General features: G+C 40.0%; 1 protein-coding gene across 1 annotated transcript in view; it reads left to right on the plus strand.

Moving 5' to 3' along the window:
* Positions 1-11154: 11154 nt before the first annotated feature.
* The window catches only part of TSNAX (translin associated factor X), a 32075-nt gene continuing 23204 nt past the window's right edge, over positions 11155-20025 (plus strand). The window contains exons 1-4 of the mRNA XM_058696143.1: positions 11155-11307; positions 11756-11860; positions 15034-15148; positions 18789-18919. Of these exons, the coding sequence (XP_058552126.1) occupies positions 11292-11307; positions 11756-11860; positions 15034-15148; positions 18789-18919 (367 nt within the window). The 5' untranslated portion in view covers positions 11155-11291. The remainder of the gene's footprint in view (positions 11308-11755; positions 11861-15033; positions 15149-18788; positions 18920-20025) is intronic.

Genomic DNA, 20025 nt, shown 5'->3' on the forward strand with positions numbered 1-20025 from the left:
CCCCCCACCCAACACCCCACCAGCAACCCTCAGTTTGTTCTCTGTATTTAAGAGACTCTTATGGCTTGTCTCCCTCTGTTTTTATATTATTTTTGTTCCCCTTCCCTTATGTTCATCTGTTTTGTATCTTAAATTCCACATGTGTGAAATCATATATTTGTTGTTCTCTGACTTGTTTTGCTTAGCATAATACACTCTAGTTCCATCCATGTTTTGCAAATAGCAAGACTTCATTCTTTTTCATTGCCAAGTAATATTCCATTATATATAATATATAATATATTATTATTATTATTATATATTATTAGCATATAATATATAATACACACACACACCACATCTTCTTTATCCATTCATCAGTTGATGGACATTTGGGTTCTTTCCATACTTTGGCTATTGTCAATGGTGCTGCTATAAACATTGGGGTGCACGTCCCCTTAAAATCAGCATTTTTGTATCCTTTGGATAAATACTTAGTAGTGCAATTGCTGGGCCATAGGGTAGTTCTATTTTTAATTTTTTGAGGAACCTGCATACTGTTTTCAAGAGTGGCTGTACCAGTTTGCATTCCCAAGAGGAATATACTTTTAACTCAAGCACAACCCTTGAAGTCTATTCATATGATTTCGTACTTAGAGATTATCCTGAAAATGCAACCGTTAGTTCCTCCCCACTTCCTCAAACACTGGAAAACATGTCTAAGAAATAAACTCTGATCTGGGGCGCCTGGGTGGCTCAGTCGGTTAAGTGTCCGACTTTGGCTCAGGTCATGTTCTCACAGTTAGTGAGTTCAGGCCCCACATTGGGCTCTGTGCTGACAGCTCAGAGCCTGGAGCCTGCTTCAGATTCTGTGTCTCTTCTCTCTGCCCCTTTCCTACTGGTGCTCTCTCTCTCTCTCTCTCTCTCTCTCTCAAAAAGTAAATACACACTAAAAAAAAATTAAATAAGTAAATAAACTCTGATATTCACTGATAATTTCCTGAAAGGGTAGCGTACTCCCACCTGACTTAGATTACATTCACATTTGTATATATATGTACACACACACACACACACACACACGTATGCATATATGTGTATATACACACTTATTTGAGTACAGTTGACTTACAATGTTACGTAAGTTTCAAGTGTACAACATAGTGATTCAACAAGTTTATACATTATGTTGTGCTCACCATAGGTGTAGCTACCATCTATCACCATACAAGACTATTACAATATCACTGACTATATTCCTTATGCTGTGCCTTTTATTCCCATGATTTATTCATTCCACAAGTGGAAGTCTGTATCACCCACTCCCCTTCACCCATTTTGGTTACCTTAACATTAAAACATTTTTTTCAGGGCGCTTGGGTGGTTAAGCATCCAACTGTTGATTTTGGCTCAGGTCATGATCTCAGCTCAAGTCATAATCCCAAGGTTGTGGGATCGAGATCAGGACTCTATGCTAAGAATAGAGCCTGCTTGGGATAGTCTCTCTCTCTCTCTCTCCCCCTCCCCTCCTCTCTCTCTCTCTAAAATAAAAAAAAAAAATTTTGCCTATGATAGCCATCAGTGAGATTCTTAATTTTCTGTGTCTATTAGTTATCTACATGTAGATACATTTTTTTGGAGACTTCTGTGCTATCCAAAGTTTGTGATTTCTATTCTTAGGCATTCAGAGAGGTTCAGTTTTTCAGGAAATTCTTATTTTGAATTTAATCTTTGTGCTGCCTGATGGAATTGGAAGACAAATATTCCAAGGGATATTTTGCGCCACTGTTCCCTGAGTTCAAGATCCTCTTAGTTCATTTCTATCCTAGTTTATGGATACAAACAATAAATGTAACAATTATTATTACACCATAGGTTGATACAATAGCATGGGTAAAGAAAAGGAAAGAAAGAAATTTTATGTAAGATACACCAGCAAGGAAACGGAGGTAGAGCCTACGTTCTTGTTTCTATAGCTGGTCTTGAGGCTATAACTTGCATTATCCTCCCCTACGATGTATTCCACATTTTGCATATCTTTGGCTAACACTGTGGCTGGTTGAAGTTTTTTGTTTAATGGGGCAACCTACATCTTTCTTTCTGTGGGGCGTAAATCCTTAAATCCTTAGCAGTGCTACTTGTAAAGGACTACAATAATCTGCTGATAATTTTGATCACTGCACACAGTATACAACAAAGGACCGCTGGGGATCACTGTTCTAGCTGGACTTCTCCCAGCATCTACTGTGAAGCAGCAATCCTATTTCCTTCTGATGGTCAAGGGTGATTAGTAGATTTGCTCCTACCCAGTACCTCCTACCCTCTACCGGTTTAGTGCTAGATTGCTCAATCTCTGTGCTATTGACATTTTGGATAATTCTTCGAAGAGCCCCAAAGGGACAGGTGAGAGTCTCCAGTTTTCCCCAGTGAATGCTCTTTTCTTGTTACTATCACTTTTTTATTAAGTTTACTTATTTTGAGAGAGAGAGAGAGCATGAACCAGCAGGGGAGGGGCCGAGAGAGAGGAAAAGAGAGAGGAAAACCTCCAGCAGGCTCTGCACCAGCAGCACAGAGCCTGACTTGGGGCTTGAACTCACAAACTGGGAGTCGGTTTTGGCTCAAGTCATAATCGACTCAGCCACCCAGGTGCCCGATCATTACTATCAATTCTTGACTAGTAAAACCTATGCTTGGAATATTGAACATCCTCCAAATAGCAGCCACATCAGAAATGTTGAAAGGCAATTTAAAACTAGAGTGTGAAGGGGTAATTTATGCAAGGAGGGAATGCGGGGCAGAACAAAGGAATAAAAGTTCATTCCATCCATTTTGGAGTAAGCAATAAACCTGTGATAGCAACTTTGAATTATACAGAGAGAAGAGGAAAAAAAATCCCCATATCCAGACATTCAAAGACAAACACTGTTAATATTTTTCCAAATGACATTTTCTCCCTTGTTATAAATATAATGCACACTTAAAAACAATTTGGGAAATGAAAATAAAACTTCCCATAACTGCATCATTTAGAAAAAAACACTTTTAACACTGAGACATATTTACTTTCATCTTTACAACAAAATTTAAAACCTGTATTTTCTTTTATAAAAGGAATACGTGGGGGTGCCTGGGTGGCTCAGTCGGTTGAGCTTCCGACTCTTGATTTCAGCTCAGATTACGATACCGGGAATCACATATACATGTGTCCTAAATTACATTTTTAAAAATTTATGAAATAAAATCTCACTCTAAATACTGGTTTGCAACTTGCCTTTTTCTTCTGATGATGTACCTTTTAACATAAATGCATTAATCTTATTCTTTTAAAAGTCAACATAGTATTTCATTCTATGAGTACATCCAAATTTAACTAAATATGGCAGACATTATAATAATTTAAGTAATTTCCAATTAAAATTTTTTTTTAATGTTTATTTATTTTTGAGAGAGAGAGACAGAGCATGAGTGGGGGAGGGGCATAGAGAGGGAGACACAGAATCTGAAAAAGGCTCCAGGCTCTGAGCTGTCAGCACAGAGCCCGATGCGGGGCTTGAACTCATGAACCGTGAGATCATGACCTGAGCTGAAGTTGGACGCTTAACCAACTGACCCACCCAGGCGCCCCAGTAATTTCCAATTTTTAAGTTTAAAAAAAATTTTTTTTAACGTTTATTTATTTTTGAGACAGAGACAGAGCATGAACGGGGGAGGGTCAGAGAGAGAGACACAGAATCTGAAATAGGCTCCAGGCTCTGAGCAGTCAGCACAGAGCCCGACGCGGGGCTCAAACTCACGGACCGCGAGATTGTGACCTGAGCCGAAGCCGGATGCTTAACCGACTGAGCCACCCAGGCACCCCAATTTTTAAGTTTTATAACAATGATCACAGGCATATAGTGTGTGCATATACATACATTTGCACAAATCCGGTATATAAATCATTCATTCATTCATTCAACAAGTATGCATTTAATGTGCATTATGTGTCCGATGCTATACTAAACAATGCGGATGTTGCAAAGCACAAAACAGATATAAATCCCTACCCACATGGATGTTACATTTTTAGTGAAGGAGATCAGACAATAAATAATAAAATGTATTATATATTTGTATATATATACATATAAATGTATGCATGCATACATACATATAAATGTATATAGAAGGGATAGAGGAAGGGATATAGGGACATAAAGGGGACAATTCACATGGATTACTAGGAATCTATGTCTGTAGATAGATTCTATTGCTGCCATAACAAATGATCACACACTCGTGGCTTCAAGCAACACAAATTTATTATCTCATAGTTCTAGAGGTCAGAAGTCAGAAATGGGTCAAAATTTTATTGGGTTAAAATCTAGAGTTGGTAATGCTGTATTCTTTCCTACAGCTCTAGGGAAGAAGCTGCTTCCTTGTGATTTCCAGCTTCTTGAAGCTTTTTGCATTCCTTGGCTCATGGCCTCCAGCCAGTAACCTCATCATTGTACTTCTTTCATGGTCTTATCTCCTTTTCTGACTCTCCTGCTTCCCCCATTCACTTATAAGTATGCTTGTGATTACACTGGGCCCACTCAGATAATCCAGGATAACTTTCCTATCTCAAGATCCTTCATTTAATTACATTTGCAAAATCACTTTTGCCATTAAGGTAACGTATTTACAAGTTCTGGTGATTAGGATCTGGACATCTTTGGAAGGCCATTATTTGGTCTACCACAGAAGGCATCCTCTATTTTCAGTGAGGATATGTAGGAGGAAAAGAACAAATCTTGGAGAAATCCGTGGAAAGAGCAATCCATGCCAAAAGAACAGTAGGTGCTAAGCTTTGAGGCAGGACTATGCCTACCCTGTTTGAAACAGAAGGCCAAAGAGGATGGAGTGGAGTTAGCGAACAGTGGATGAGAACAAGGTAATGAGGTGGTGGTTGGTGCCAATTATGTAGGGTCTTGTAATAACTTTCTCTGAGGGACGTGAGTATCCTTGCAGTTTTAAGTAGAGGAGTAACACCATTTATGTATATTTTAACAGAATCACTAAGTGCTGTGTGGAAAAATGACTGAAAGTTGGCAAAATTGAAAACGGGACACCAGTGTGTATCAGTTATCTATTGCTGCATAACAAATTACCCTAAAACTTAAAGACTTTAACATGACTTATTATTTTTCATGATTCTTGTGGGTTAGTTGGATGGTTCTTTTGCTCCATGGTGGTGATTGCTGGTGTTCTCATTCTGTTGCATTGAGAAGGGAGTTCAGCTGGGACTAGAATGTCCAAGATGGCTTCACTCACATGTCTGGCACCTCAGCTGGTTTGGTTTTAAGGAAGGGGGGGCTGCTCAGGCCTCTCTCATAGAATAGTCAGACATCTTACGTGGCTTAAGGTTCCAAGAGAGCTAAAAGGGAAGCTGTTGGGTCTCTTAAGGTCTAGGCTTAGGTACTGACCCAGTACCACTTCCCCCACATTGTATTAGTCAAAACAAATCAAAAGGCCAACTCAGTTTTAGGGGGTGAGAAAACTGACTCCACCTCTTGATGAGGAGGATTGACATGTACATTCAGTTAGGAGGGTACTACAGTATTTGAGGTAAGAGATAATGGTAGCTTGGGGAAGGGGATAATAGAATTGGTTCTACTATTGTATAATAGAATAGGAGACTGGTTGTAAGTTGAATATATGTTGAAGGTAGAGCCAATAGGATTTAGTAATGAATAGTGGCTTAGTCTGCTTGGGCTGCTGTAACGAAATACCATCAACTGGGCTGCTTAAACAATGGATGAACGAGTGTTTATTTTCTCACACTCGGAGGCTGGAAGTCTGAGATCAGGGTTCCAGGATGGTCAGGTTCTGGTGAGATCTCTCTTCCTGGCTTGCGGACGGCCACCTTCTTGCTGTGTCCTCAAATGGCCTTTCCTTGGTGTATGCTCACGGAGAGAGATCTCCCCCACCCCGTCTTGGTGTAAGGCCAGCAGTCCTATCAGATTAGGACCCCACCCCATGACCTTATTTAACCTTAATTACCTCCTTTTAAAAGCCCTATCTCCAAAGATAGTCACATTGAGGGTTAGGGCTTCCACATAGCAATTTTGGGGAATGCAATTCAGTCCATAGCAAACATGATGTAGAATGTGAAAGAAAGAGGAGTCAAGGATGACTATAGTTTTTTAGTCTGGTCGATTGGAAAAAGAGATTCACATTAACTGAAATAGGGAATAATGCTGAAGAGCTGGGTTTTGGGGGATTGATATGTTCAGATATGTGAATAAGGTACTGGGATATGGGTTTGAGCTGGATATGAATTCTCTGCCGTAGGGACATAAAGTGGGGTTATTAGGTTATAGGTGGCATTTAAAACCATCAGAATGAGTGAGAGCAATACGAAAACAAGTGTATCAGAAAGGAAGTCTTTTGAACAATTGATTGTTCAGTTTGGGGAGATGAGAAGGAACGACAAAGGACTGAGAACTGGCTAATTAAACCGGCTAACCAGATTTATCAATGTGGAAGTCCTTAGTGATATTGGCAACAGCAATTTCTGAGCAGTGACAGCCTGATTACGGACAGACCCAGGAAGAATGGGAATAGAGGTATTGTAGAGGTTTTACTGCAAAGAGGAGAGAAATGGCGGGTAAGTTGGAGATAGAAGTGGAGTCAGCAGACTCTTTTAAGATGGATGATAGGGCAGCAAGTTTGTATGGTGATGGGAATGACGCAGTAGAGGACAGGAGAAAGAAGAATAATATAGGAGAGAAAGGGAAGAATTACTAGCACACAAGGAAGGAAAAATACTCCAGCTCTTTGCAAGGCATGGCCCCTTCTCAGTGAGGTACTTCCCAACTACCCTCTGTCAATTGCAACTCTCACCCTCACCGCTGGCAACACTATCCTTCATCTCTTTTTCTTGCCTTCACTTTATTTTTCTTTATAGCAACAATCACTTTCTAATACTATATGCTTAATGTGTCCTCATCTGTCTCATCTCATTAGAAAATAAACTTCATGTGCCTCGGAATCAGCAATCCTTAGAACAGTACCTGTGCATGGTTCTGTTCATGCAAAGATTTGTTGAAGGAGCTGAAAATGGTTGTGACCTCTATGACACAAATCACGTTGCCAGGCACAAATTAGGCATGGAAATGTCGGTTGAACATTATCAAATCTGTAAGGTTAAAGTACTTTGCATCTTCTTCATTATAGATTTAAAAAAAAATTTTTTTTAAATGTTTATTTATTTTTGAGAGAGACAGAGACAGAATGCGAGTGGGTTGGGGCAGAGAGAGAGGGAGATACAGAATTGGAAGCAGGCTCCAGGCTCTGAGCTGTCAGCACAGAGCCCGACGCGGGGCTTGAACTCACGAGCTGTGAGATCATGACCTGAGCTGAAGTCGGATGCTCAACGGACTGAGCCACCCAGGCGCCCCAATTATAGATTTTTAAAAATAAATTGAAGCTGTACTGTTTAAGGCTCTTCCTCAGTAACACTGAAGTATGTCTATATATCTACCAGGATATAGTTACAGGATTTGAAATGAATGTTTCCTATCATTCTTTCAAAAAAAAAATTTTCATAGCTTTATTGATATAATTCATTTATCTACAATTCCATTGATTTAAAGTGACAAATACAAGTTTTCAATATATCCATAGATACGTGCAACCATCGTCACAATTTTAGAACATCTTTATCACCTCAAAAAGAAACCCCATACACTTTAGCGATCCTTCTCCTATCCCCGTCTCCCAAGCCTCTCAACCCCAATCTGCTTTGTATAGATTTGCATATTCTAAACATTTCAAAGAAATGGAATCCTATACTACGTGCTTTTTGGAATGGGATTATTTCACTTAGCATGTTTTTAAGGTTCACTCATATTATAGCATGGATAGTTGTTCATTCTTTTTCGTTGCTAAGTATTACTCTATTACAAAGATGTTCCATATTTTGTTCATCTATCCGTTTGTTGCTGGCCATTGGCTGGTTTCCACCTTTTCATTGCTGTGAATAGTGCTGCTATGAACATCCGTGTCCAAGGCATACATTTGGCAGTGGAATTATTAGGTCATGTGATAATTCTGTGCTTAACTTTTTGAGACTATCAGTCTTCTTACAACTGTTGCACCATTTTACATTCCTACCAGCAATGATGAGAGTTCCAATTTCTTTGTATCTCCACTAACACTTGTGTTTATTTATTTTTATTATAGCCATATTGTGGTTGTGAAGTGGTATCTCATTGTGGTTTTGCCCATCCCTTTTTATTCCCTCCAATACCAACTTCCCTCTCCAGTAAAGAACTAGAAGGAAAATCCTTTTCTCCTACCATGTCCTACCATTGCTTGAAAAATAAATCTGTGAATTGGTATGTATACACTTCACAATACCCCTTCAGACCCTATAGGTATCTTTTAGATATTATGGTTATTGCTTTAAAACTGGTCCCTGAAGGTTCTGGCAATTTCCCATGATCCCCCCTGCCTCCACTGGAATTTACTTAATAACTACATAACCAGGCAAAAGCTAAAATAGAAAATATCCTGAGAGCCTGTATTTCTCCTCTTAGTTGATTATGTGATTTTTTTTTAATACCTCAAACCAATTTTGATATCAGATGTTTTTCCTTACAGAGGTGACAAATGTGAGGATTTATAAACGCAGGTGTGCTCCAAAGGCCTAGAGCTTTATTCGGAGTCAAATGTGGGCAAATGGAATGCAACAGTAAGAGGGGGACGGAAATCCGTTCCGAAAACCACACCAACATTTCTTGCTGAAAATGTTTTACCTTCTGCTTCCCAACTTGGGGTGGTAGTTCTCCTTTAAAAGCAAACAAAAATATGTTTTGCCAAATACCCAAACTGTGTGCATGCATCTGAAGCAACAGAGCAAGGAGACAAGGTGGAGTTACCTTCTGCAGGTTACCCAAGGTTGAGAAGTATTTCCTCCCCAAAGGGCAGCTACAGATGGGACACCTGGAGCAATGCCTATGCAAATAAGTGCTGGCAAAGAGTCCCTGAAGTACTTTGAGAAGTCATCCCGGGTTATGAAACTTTGTGTTCTAATCGTTATGGGAAGCAGTGAAAAGCAGTTTGAGTAGCACAGCTGTCAACAGCTGAACAGGAGTGGTGGCTGGAGAAAGAGAATGAATATGGCTGATCTATGTTTTTTGGACAGTTGAGGTCTTCAGAGGGGCCAGTCCAGCAGAATTAGGGAAAAAAACCCCTTTCTCAGACTGTGGTATAATAAATACTGACTTTAAAAGTGTTTGTAAGTTATGGGCTTCTCTGGATCTAGAGGGAGACATATTAAAATGATTATATTTCTATCAGACGGGTTCCCCCCCCCCCCCCCCCCCCCCCCGCCCATGGTCATGTCATCTCTAATCAGGGAAGGAGGATACTGGTGGATGTTAGCAGGGTCAGACCTCCCACAAACTCAGAATTATTCGTCCCAAATCTACAAAGCAAGAGTATTCAGAGCCTATTTAATCCACAAGGAATTTGGTTAATCAATTCACGTATTCAGAGAGCAGTAGGTATGCAGAAAGGTATGGATGGATGGTCGTTACTTTCTAGCTTCGGAGTTGGGAGAGGCCCTAAAGCTTACCCAGGGCAGAAAACCTTCCTATGACACACTCCGGCCTGCGGCTCGAAAATACCGCCACGTTCTAGCCAAATTGTTTCATTTACTGTTTCTCTGCTCCTAAATTAACGAGGAAAGACCGTGTGTACAACACGTGCCCACAAGAATCACCAAATATACTTGTGTTTTCCCCACTAGGCCTAGGCCATCCAATTTACCAAGTCTTACCCTGAGTTTTACCTAGAAGATGCTGGATTGCCACTCAGTTACCCATCTTGATGACACGAACCTCATTCTTCAAAAAACACTTACAGAGGGGCGCCTGGGTGGCGCAGTCGGTTAAGCGTCCGACTTCAGCCAGGTCACGATCTCGCGGTCCGTGAGTTCGAGCCCGCGTCAGGCTCTGGGCTGATGGCTCGGAGCCTGGAGCCTGCTTCCGGTTCTGTGTCTCCCTCTCTCTCTGCCCCTCCCCCGTTCATGCTCTGTCTCTCTCTGTCCCAAAAATAAATAAAAAACGTTGAAAAAAAAAAAATTCAAAAAACACTTACAGACACTTACAAGCGCTGAACAGAGCCCAGAACAAGGTTCTGGGTGGTGGTACCTCATAGTAGTAAGTCTAGTAAGATATGGCAGTACCTGTCCCAAATAAAAAGCTCACAACTTAGTGGTGCACACCTATTATTATTATTATTACCAACCTCTCTCTCTCCCCCTTTTTGGAGGGCGACGTTGGGAGAAGGGTATCAAAGCTAACATTTAATTGAGCACTTACTATGCGAAAAGATACTCTTCTAAGAGCCTTAGCATGAACTCCCTTTGTCCTCAAATAACCCTAGGACGCAGGTACCATTCTATCCCTATTTTACAGATAAAGAAGCTGAGGAACAGAAGTTAACTACCCTCAGGGTCGCACAGCCACTCAGTGGCGGAGCCAGCAGGCCGTCTAGCTATAGAGACACAAGGAAAAAGGAGTAAAGCGAGACCAGGCGGAGAAGGGGGCAGAAACGGGGAGACAGGCGGGGAGCAAGGGGGAGGAGCGCAGAAGGCGGGTTTTGCCCTCGTCAGAACGCTTACTGATTTTCATATCTCCATCATTTGACCTCCAGGTGTCACGCCCAGGAATGGAAAGCGTAAACTCCCAACTCCCCAAGGTTCGGCCTCGAGGCTGAAAAGACCTTCCCATTGGTGATCGAGGGCTCGCTCTTCCGCATAGCCTGGTCGGGAGAGCCGCAGGGCCAGCAGCTGCGGGCGAACTACAATCCCCACTACTCATCGCGCGGAAGGCTGGGTCCACACGGAGGAAACGCGGGGGTGTTCCAAGGCAGCCTGGAGGGAAAAAAAAAAAATCACGTACATATTCCGCCTCTTTCCACTTTCACACACGCCTCGCTTCCGTCGTCTCTTTTATTAACAGACCATGCAGTGAAGTGTGTGAAGGCGTTCTGTCTCCAGGCACAGCAGAGGGCAGGCACAACAACAGAGCGCGGGCGCGAGGTCCCCGGGCCGTGCGCGGGGCGGAGCCAGGGGCGGGGGGAGGGGGCCGGCGTGCAGGCCGGAAGTGTGCGAGGGCGGAGGGAGAGGCGTGAGTGGTTGCAGCCGCGCGCTTCCGGCCAGTGCGTAGACGTCGGCCGGCTGCAAAGGGCTCCTCGGCAGGTCTCCGGCCGGCACCTTGCGCACTCGTCTCGCTCCAAGGCCCTCAGTCTCCGCTCATCTCGCCGTAGGCCGTGACGACATGAGCAGCAAAGAAGGTGGCGTCCTCGGCGGCACTGGGCGTTATTTATTCAAAGGGGGAGGATCTCCATCCTTTTTGTCGGATTTTCCACCTCTCTTCACCCTTGAGGGATGCCCTCTCCCCTTGCAGGCTCGGGGAGGCGGCGGCCCCGGTGATTTCCCGGCCACATTGGTCCTGTTGACACCTCTCGTTTTCTTAAAGACCTGTTATTTTTAATCTTAGTTCGGTAATTGCTCCACCTTGTGCCAGATCAGGGAAGCCATTGGTGGAAGCCTGAGTGAGGTGAGCTGAAGGTTTGGGGAGAAAAGGCAAGGCTGCTTTTCTGCGAGTCCGCTGGGAAAGCCTGTAAGGCGAGAGCCCCGTGGACGCTGGTTTAAGAGGAAGGAAGGGGTTAGCTGACGTTACGTTGTAAGTCTTGTTGGTGGAAGAGCCCTGTCCAACTTTTTTCTCCTTCTCTACATAAGGATCAGGAGGGTTCAGGAAAAGGAAGCATGACAATTTCCCACATAACCAGAGAAGAGAAGGGAAGGATGTTAATTCATCTTCACCTGTGATGTTGGCCTTCAAATGTAAGTTCTCTGTAATGTAAGTTGACGAAGGGAAGAGAACTAAAGAGGTTGTAACAAGGATAATTTAGACATGTTGTGCACGCAAAAAAAACAAAAAACAAAAAACCAGCCCATCGGAATTTAAGATGTGGGTGTGTGAATCTTTTACTTTTCCTGGAGGTTGGCTATGGTGCTAGGTCTGCCATTAAAGTCGAGATTACTGAAGTCTTGACTTTTTTTTTTTTTTCATTACAGGTAAACAGTTAACATCAGACATGCCATAGAACTAAAAATTATTGTGTACCTGATATATAAATAAACGTCAGATGTGTATATATATGTATATATGTGTGTGTATGTGTATATGTGTATATATATATGTATATATATACGTATGTATATATATACATATATATATACACATACACACACACATATATATATATATATATATATATAATATGTAGTTAATAACTTTTAAGCATGTGATGATTTTGTTTTCTCAGCCAGACTTTTGAAGACAGGGACCACACTTTTGTTTTGACTCTTAACATTTTGCACAGAGTGGGAACTCTGTTAGTAAATCATATATATACGTGTTATGTATATACTATTCGTATATATAATGTTTATGTGTATGTATGTACTTCTTCACAGTTGTCCTTTTAACTGGGTCAAGTTGCTCTTTATTTCAAAACAAGCCCTAAAACAAAATTCTCCTTCCCTGTATCCTCCAGCCACCCTCCTATACCTTACAGTTTTTGTGGCTCAGGAACCTGAGGGGGCTTGAGCTGTCCATTCCAACTTGCAGTCATCTGAAGGCTAGATTGGGGCTGCAGGATCCACAGCAATTGGCAAGTTAGGCCTTCTGCCAACAGCCAGCTCTCACTTTCTCACATGGTCTCCTCCATGGGACTCCTTGAGTGTCCTGATGTTACGGCATCTAGCTTCCCCCAGTCAGAGCAAGCAGGAAGCCATAGTGTCCTTATGCCCTGATCTCAGACATGATACATAGTCACTTTTGCTACCCTCTCTTAGAAATGAAGCAGCTTAAAAACTTCATATTTAAGGGGAAGGGAATTAGTTTCCCCCTACTGAAGGTGGAATAATTTGTGGGCATATTTTATTTTATTCATTCATTCGTTCTCAAGTTAGTTAATGTACAGTACAGTCTTAGGTTTAGGAGTAGAACCCAATAATTCACCTCTTATGTATGACACCCAGTGCTCATCCCAAAAAGTGCCCTTCGTTATTAATGCCCATCACCCATTTAACCCACTGTCCCCCCATCAACCCTCAGTTTGTTCTCTGTATTTAAGAGTCTCTTACGGTTTGCCTTCCTTTCTCTTTTTATCTTATTTTTCCTTTCCTTCCCCTATGTTCATCTGTTAAGTTTCTCAAATTCTGCATATGAGTGAAATCATATGATATGTCTTTCTGTGACTAATTTCACTTATCATAATGCCCTCCAATTCCATCCACATTGTTGCACACGGCACGATTTCATTACTTTTCATCGCTGAGTAGTATTCCATTGAGAGAGAGAGAGAGAGAGAGAGAGAGAGAGAGAGAGAGAATACATACACCACATCTTTATTATTATTATTATTATTTTTTTTTTTTATTCTCAAAAAATACACTGTCTTGGCTTCAGGACTAGAACCCAGTGATTGATCACTTATATATAACACCCAGTGCTCATCCCAACAAGTGCCCTCCTTAATGTGCAGGCATGTTTTAAAACCACCACAGCCCTTACAGTGATCTTCAGAGGTATAAGACCGCTGTGATTGATTAGAGAGTGTATTGATATGACTGTATACACAGTGGAAAAACTGCAATGGGCCACCTATTCCCCAGCCTGATACTCTGTGGCACATCTGACACAGAGCTGCTTGTTTCCAAGCACATGTTGCTGTTGTATGTTTCTGTGCCTTTTCACATGTAATTCTTTAAGCTCGGGGTTGCTTCTCATTTGGTACCCCCATTGTCCATCTGGTGAACTGTGGTTTTCCTCAAGACCCTGCTCAAGTAGCTTCTTCCTTTGAAGCCTTTGTGATTTTTCTCTCAAGCAAATTTATTGACAGATACTGCATTTATTAATGATCCATTCATCCATTCAGTCATGAAATACTGATCATCTATCATGTTCTAGTATGTGTTAGGAGTGAACAAGAAGAATGTGGACCCTGCTTTCCCAAACCTTTACATAGATTTATTGTGTATTTTATTTACTTATTTACAATTCTGTCTTATACTGGACTAAGCTCGAGGATAGGAGCTATGTGTTCATAGTATTTAATTCACAGTAGTCATTAATGTTCATAATAAGTAAAAACTTTTGATTGTCTTGAAATAGTAGACAAAATCTGAACTTAATTATTATCTCAATAATAAAAGGGCAGATGTCTTTGGTTCTTGTCAGCCTGTTATTTGGTTAATAGTTTATTCAAGTTTTGGGTTTTTTTAATTCATGCAAAATACATCTGGGTGCTCCCTATAGGGTAGGCAGTTTGCTGGGTCTTTGGGGTAACAATGCTTCTGAAATAAAGCGGTTATTAATTAAGAGTTAAGTGGTTTATGGGTATTTTAGTGACTAGGGCTTGGAAATTCAGAAAATTGATGTCATTAAAAGTTATAAACTTTAATTTTTTAATGAAATCAATTTTTTTGAGGGGGAGATAATATTGCATATGATTAAAACAAGGTGATTAAAAATGTTATGTAACTTAGGTAGTTGGAAGGAATTTTTTAAAGTCCTGTGTGATAGTTCTGTGATAACAATCTCATGTTTACTAGATGGGGTATTTTTTTTACAGTATATACATCTTATTGTGAGGCTGTGAGTGGCAAAACCCAGTTAAAGCATACCTGTGTTCAAAGAACACAGTCTGTAATTTCCAAATACTTTAAAAGTAAATGAGATGATTTGCTCTTTATTTTTATATTTTATATCTTATATATAGAGTAAATAATAGCTAAATAAGAGTAAATAAATAGTTTAAGAGTAAATAGATAAGAGAGTAAATAATAGTTGCTCTGTTGTGCCTATCAACAATAATAGTTGCTCTATTGTGCCTATCAACAATGTTTTTTTTTTTTTGTTTTTTTTTGTTTTTTGTTTTTTTTAACAATGTTTGATAGGCTCAAAGTATAGAATATGCATGCTTATGGTTGCAATAATGTGTTCTTAGCATTTCAGCAGGAACTTGATGCAAGACATGACAAATACGAGAGACTTGTGAAACTTAGTCGGGATATAACTGTGGAAAGTAAAAGGACAATTTTTCTCCTCCATAGAATTACAAGGTGAGTAAATATCTCTAAAATTTGTTCCAGTGGCATACCCTTTGATATGTGTTACATACGTACTTTGTAATGCTTTATACTTCAGTGGACAGTACCTAGCTGTTAGAAGATTCTGTGATTTATTCTATGAATACTGGGATTGGAGGATGTTAGCAGCAAGAAGATTTTAAGAATAAATATTTTAATCAGAATAGGGAGGAAAGTTTTTTTTTAAGTATTAGTTTTGAGAGTCAGTGAGTGTGAGTGGGGGAGGAGCAGAGAGAGAGAATCTTTTTTTTTTTTTTTTGGGATTTTCTGATTTTTAAGGAAATAGGTATTTCTTTTTTCTTTTTGTTAAATTTACATCCAAGTTAGTTAGCATATAGTGCAACAATATGCTAAAAGAATTTCAGGGGTAGATTCCTTAATGCCCCTTACCTGTTTAGCCCAACCCCCCCGCCCCCCACAACCTCTCCAGTAACCCTTTGTTTGTTCTCCATATTTAAGATTCTCTTATGTTTTGTCCCCCTCCCTGTTTTTATATTATTTTTGCTTGAGAGAGAATCCTAAGTAGGCTCTACACTGTCAGTACAGAGCCCAATGTGGGGCTCAAACCCACAACCCATGAGATCATGACCTGACCCAAAGTTGGACACTTAACTGACTAAGCCACCCAGGCTCCCCAAAAGGGAAAGTTCTTATTTTCAGAGCAACTAGGAATTTTGTGTTGTTAAGAGCACTCAGTGATACAGGTATTGTTTGTGAAAATATTAAATTTCTAGTGATTTACCAGAGCTTATTACTTAGGTGATATATGCAAAATTTCAATATTAGATAAATGTGGAAATCTGCTTTATTTATGTTCCCATTCGTTTTCCAACTCTTTGCAATCCGCTTTTCTGCCTCACAACTATTGAGATTGCCCTTGTTACCCTCATATTGCTAAATCTAGTACATATTCTTAGTTTACATTTTTGCAGCATATGATACTACTGACTAATTTTTTGAAAGTTCCTTTTCCTACAGCTCTGAGACATCTTTTCTTTGAAATTCCTTTCTGTAGGATTTTGTTATTTTATTTTTCTACGTAGGCTCTGTATATATCCTAGATTCCTTGGTTGTATGTATGTAAAAGAAAACAGCTTAAACTAGCCCAAGCAGAGGAGGAAAATAAATTTTAAAGATTCAGGAATTGCTTATGAATGCAGCTGAGTATCATCGTCTTTCATCTTTGCTTCTTTGTTTGCATCCTTTTTCATTTAATCCGCTTTCTTTGCTTCTCTGTTTTACGTGAGGTTAGAAAGTGCCCACCCTGGGGCACCTGGGTGGCTCAGTCAGTGTAGCATCCATGCTTTCAGAGCCTGCTTTGGATTCTGTGTCTCCCTGTCTCTCTCCCTCTCCCAGCTTGTGCTCTTTCTCTCAAAAATAAAATAAGACATTAAAAAAAATAAAAAAAATAAAAAAAAAAGAAAGTGCCTTTCCCACCAACGCCCAGGGAGAGATTGTTACAAATTACAAATGCCCCTAAAAGGATTTGCACTATGTATCTTATAAAGCATTTAGGGAAATCCAAATATAATGTACCATTTTTTATTATTAAAAATATTACTGAAGTGTTCTATTCACTCATTTGCAACTTTTTTTTTTTTTTTAAATTTTTTTTTTCAACGTTTATTTATTTATTTCTGGGACAGAGAGAGACAGAGCATGAACGGGGGAGGGACAGAGAGAGAGGGAGACACAGAATCGGAAACAGGCTCCAGGCTCTGAGCCATCAGCCCAGAGCCTGACGCGGGGCTCGAACCCACAGACGGCGAGATCGTGACCTGGCTGAAGTCGGACGCTTAACCGACTGCGCCACCCAGGCGCCCCTCATTTGCAACTTTTAAGATAACTCTCTAATAGTTTAGTTTTTATTCTATTAAGTGGAAGTGAATTTGCCATACATAGATTTCTTGGAATTAGGCACTGTTAACCTTTTCTTCATCTTAACCTGACTAAAATTTTTGCTTGTTTTTTTAAATGAGTTCTCAGTTTATATTATGAAAGGAAATTAAACTGTTTTTGAACTTGAGCTTATGGAAAGAAGCAACACTGTTTTGATTAATTATGAACAGTTTTTCAATACATATTGCAATTTAAAAACAATTGACATCAATATTCATCGGTTTAAAGAAATAATAGAGGGGCGCCTGGGTGGCGCAGTCGGTTAAGCGTCCGACTTCAGCCAGGTCACGATCTCGCGGTCCGTGAGTTCGAGCCCCGCGTCGGGCTCTGGGCTGATGGCTCGGAGCCTGGAGCCGGTTTCCGATTCTGTGTCTCCCTCTCTCTCTGCCCCTCCCCCGTTCATGCTCTGTCTCTCTCTGTCCCAAAAATAAAAAAAAAACGTTGAAAAAAAAAAAAAAAAAAAGAAATAATAGAACTGTGGCAGAGCATCTTAATATTTTAGAAAAAGCCATGTTATTTTGTAAAGTCATCTTGTAAGGATTTTTCTACCAAAAATAATAAATTCTTATTATAGTAAACTTAGAAAATAGTAATCTTCAGAATAAATTGTAGAAAAATAAAGATACCGAATGAAAGCAGTCATAATACCAAAGATAGCTACTGTCAGTGAGCAGATTTCATATTTTATGCACTTTTTTTTAAAGTTCTGTGCCTAATGTGGGGCTTGAACTCATGACCCTGAGATCAAGAGTCGTATGCTCTACTGACTGAGCCAGCCAGACACCCCTGATTTTACTTTTTTTTTTATTTTACATATTTTGATTTGATTTGATTTTTTAATTTTTTTTCTTTTTTTAAATTTAAATTTTAGTTAACAAACAATGGAATATTGGTTTTAGGAATAGAATTCAATGATTTATCACTTACATAAGCAGCCAGTGCTCATCACAAGTGCCCTCCTTAGTACCCACCACCCATTTAGTCCCATCTCCCACCCACCTCCTTCCATCAACCCATAGTTTGTTCTCTATCATTAAGTCTCTTGTTTATTTCCCTCTCTTCTCTCCCCCTCCCTCCACTTCCCACATGTTCATCTGTTTTGTTTCTTAAATTGATTTTACATATTTTTTTTTAATGTTTATTTAATTTTGAGAGAGAGACGGAGCATGAGCAGGGGAGGGGCAGAGAGAGGGGGAGACACAGAATCCAAAGCAGGCTCTAGGCTCTGAGCTGTCAGCACAGAGCCCAACATGGGGCTCGAATCCAGGAACCATGAGATCATGACCTGAGCTGAAGTCAGACACTTAACTAACTGAGGCACCGAGGCGCCCCTGATTTTACGTATTTTTAATAAATATAATAAATAAAATAAAATTATGGTTTTGAGTTAGAAGCATCCAGATGCAATATTAATTCAGTCCTATGTTTGTTGATGCTTATTATTTTTATAGATTTTTTAAATGTTTATTTATTTTTGAGAGAGAGAGGGAGGGAGGAGTAGAGAGAGGGAGACACAGAATCCGAAGCAGGCTCTGGGCTCCGAGCTGTCGGCACAGAGCCCGACGCAGGCCTGGAACTCGCAAGCTGTAAGATCATGACCTGAGCCAAAGTCAGATGCTTAACTGACTGCGCCATCCAGGTGCCCCTGTTTATTGATATTTAGATGATTTCAGTTTTTCACTAACAAAGCATCTGGCTGGTATATTGATTATAGTGCTCCTGATATGGAAGAGATTTTGACAGAATCAGAAGTGAAATTGGATGGTGTTAGACAAAAGATCTTGCAAGTAGCCCAGGAGCTCTCAGGAGAAGACATGCATCAATTTCATAGAGCCATTACCACAGGTAAGTCCAGGTTCACGTCAATGGTAACTTTTTTTTTTTTTTTAAACCAGTGTGTTACATGATTTCTGTGTGGGTTGCATTAATTTTAATTGACACTTGGTGAAATATTATTAGCTTTTAAAAATTGGGACTGATGCATAATAATGTAAAGGTAATCCAAAAACATTAAATTGGCTTTATTTTTCTGAGTAGAATAGTCATCGATAGCTCTTAATAAAGTAATTGAAAAAAGACCCAACAGAGTGAACTTTAGCCTTGAGGACATAGGGTGTATTCAGACAAGGCACGTCGCATTTCCCACTATGGGGATATCTTACTGGTGGCTCTAAGTTTCAGTTTCAGGGAATGTATCACCTAGCCAGATGGACCCAAACATCTCGCAGGGCGACTCCATAGTGGAATTTTAAGATAGTACTGGGTTTTATATAAACACAAATCACTTCAAATATATACAGATGAATCGCAAAAATAGTGAAGTGCTTGGTTCTTTTCAACCTTTTTTTTAATGTGAGTTCACTGACAGGAAAGGTACTGTATAATTAAGAAAGACAAATTCAAAGGTTGATTTATAGAAGTATGTGAAATTATATGTTCTTTCTATCAAATAGCAGATTCCACTGAACTCCAGGCATTTCATCATGAGAAATGAGTTTATGTGGTATCTGCTCAGTGTATGTCCAATTTTAGGGTGAACATTTATAATTTCACTTGTTTTCAGAAATGTCAATCTGTATTATGTTCAGATGTCTTTTGTTGTTGTTGCTCAATGATTACATGTACAGTTGACCCTTGAACAATGCTGGGATTAGGGGCGCTGACCCCTTGCACTGCCAGAAATCTACATAAAACTTTTGACACTCCCCAAACTTAACTACCAATAGCCAACCATTGACTGGAAGCTGTACCAATAATGTAAACGGTTTATTAACATGCATTTTGTATATTATGTGTATTTATTGTGTTCTTACAATAAAGTAGGAGAAAAGAAAATGTTATTAAGAAAAACACAAGGAAAATACATTTATAGTTCTATACTAATTTATTGAGAAATCCACATATGTATGGACTATTGCAGTTGAAACCCATGTTGTTCAAGGGTCACCTGT

The sequence above is a fragment of the Neofelis nebulosa genome, chromosome 13, assembly GCF_028018385.1.
Source record: "Neofelis nebulosa isolate mNeoNeb1 chromosome 13, mNeoNeb1.pri, whole genome shotgun sequence".
In the NCBI taxonomy this organism is placed as follows: Eukaryota; Metazoa; Chordata; class Mammalia; order Carnivora; family Felidae; genus Neofelis; species Neofelis nebulosa.